Source organism: Amphimedon queenslandica, unplaced genomic scaffold (assembly GCF_000090795.2).
Source record: "Amphimedon queenslandica unplaced genomic scaffold, v1.1 AMPQUscaffold_9858, whole genome shotgun sequence".
Lineage (NCBI taxonomy): Eukaryota > Metazoa > Porifera > Demospongiae > Haplosclerida > Niphatidae > Amphimedon > Amphimedon queenslandica.
The window spans coordinates 1,364-2,595 of NW_003549870.1; the positions used below are offsets into that span (position 1 = coordinate 1,364).

At 35.5% G+C, this 1,232-nt stretch overlaps 1 protein-coding gene across 1 annotated transcript; it reads right to left on the bottom strand.

Annotated features, from left to right (window-relative positions):
* Positions 1–488: 488 nt before the first annotated feature.
* LOC109590554 (E3 ubiquitin-protein ligase TRIM71-like) lies at positions 489–885 on the bottom strand (the record flags this gene model as incomplete). The annotated part of the gene is made up of 2 exons (XM_020006457.1): positions 489–637; positions 707–885. Coding segments are annotated over 2 exons (328 nt in total), but the record flags the coding sequence as incomplete, so codon positions are not given.
* Positions 886–1,232: the final 347 nt, after the last annotated feature.

A 1,232-nucleotide genomic window follows, 5' to 3' on the forward strand; every position in this document is an offset into this window, starting at 1 on the left:
GAAATCATATTTTCAAATGAAACAAAGTGGGTGACCTCCACCTAGTGATGCTCTATTGAATGATTGAATTAGTTGTTATGATTTGTTTAACACTTTCAAGAAAAAGGTACAAAACAAAATGTAGTTGCAATCACTGTCATTTAACAGCAAAAATCAGTGTAAGTAATGATGAATGCACTACAGAATGACAGCCTTTGAAAGGTCACAAACAAGACGCTTTCTTGCTAAAAGTCGGTGGCCGTTGCTAAGAAAAGGGGTAACCCTCATCCGTTGCCTAGCGACATAAAAAGTCAATGTAGAAGCACAGAAGTTTCCAATCCCTTTCATTTACTCTATTATCTATGGAAAGATTGAGGCATGAACACCACCCAACCCTATTTTACAATATGGTATTTCAAAAAAATCAAATTAATAATAAAAAATTGAAAAAATGATATTCTTTAATAATCATGCAAAATTATAACATATTAAAAATTAATTCAACTTATTTAATAAACAACAAGACGTCTATTATTGATATCACAAACATACAACAATCCATCTTTATTAAATGCTAACATATGAGGACGATCAAACTGATCAATATTACTGCCTTCACTTCCAAACTTCCTAACAAACACACCATCACTAGTGAAGACTGAGATACGATGATTGCTTTCTTCACTAACATACACTAGACCAGTAGCTGCAGTGTCTATTGTTATACCTACTGGATAACTAAGCTGTCCAGGACCAGATCCTTCAGTGCCAAACTGACCCACAAACTTTCTATCTGGAGAGAACTTATGAATGCGATGATTCCAACAATCAGTAACATACACTAATCCTTGACTGTCAAACGCAATGTCAAATGGAAACTGAAGCTGTCCATTAGCTGATCCATAGCTACCAAATGAATGAGAGAAGGTTAGATCAGGATTCAAGACTTGTATACAATGATTACCATAATCAGCAATATAAACCTGTCCTGTTATAGGAGAAATGGCTATACTAGAAGGATTATTGAATTGTAGTGGTCCACTGCCCTTCTCACCAACTGATGCTATAAGGTATCCATCCATGCTTATCTTCTGGATCCTGTGATTATCAGATACAAGAATGAATTTGTCTGGAGTAATGGCTACACCACGGGGATCAGGAAACTTGACATTACTACTTCCTCTATACCCTCCTAATTTTCTTTCCTTCTCTATCCAGTATCGTTACACAGTTACCATTAGTCTCAGTTATTA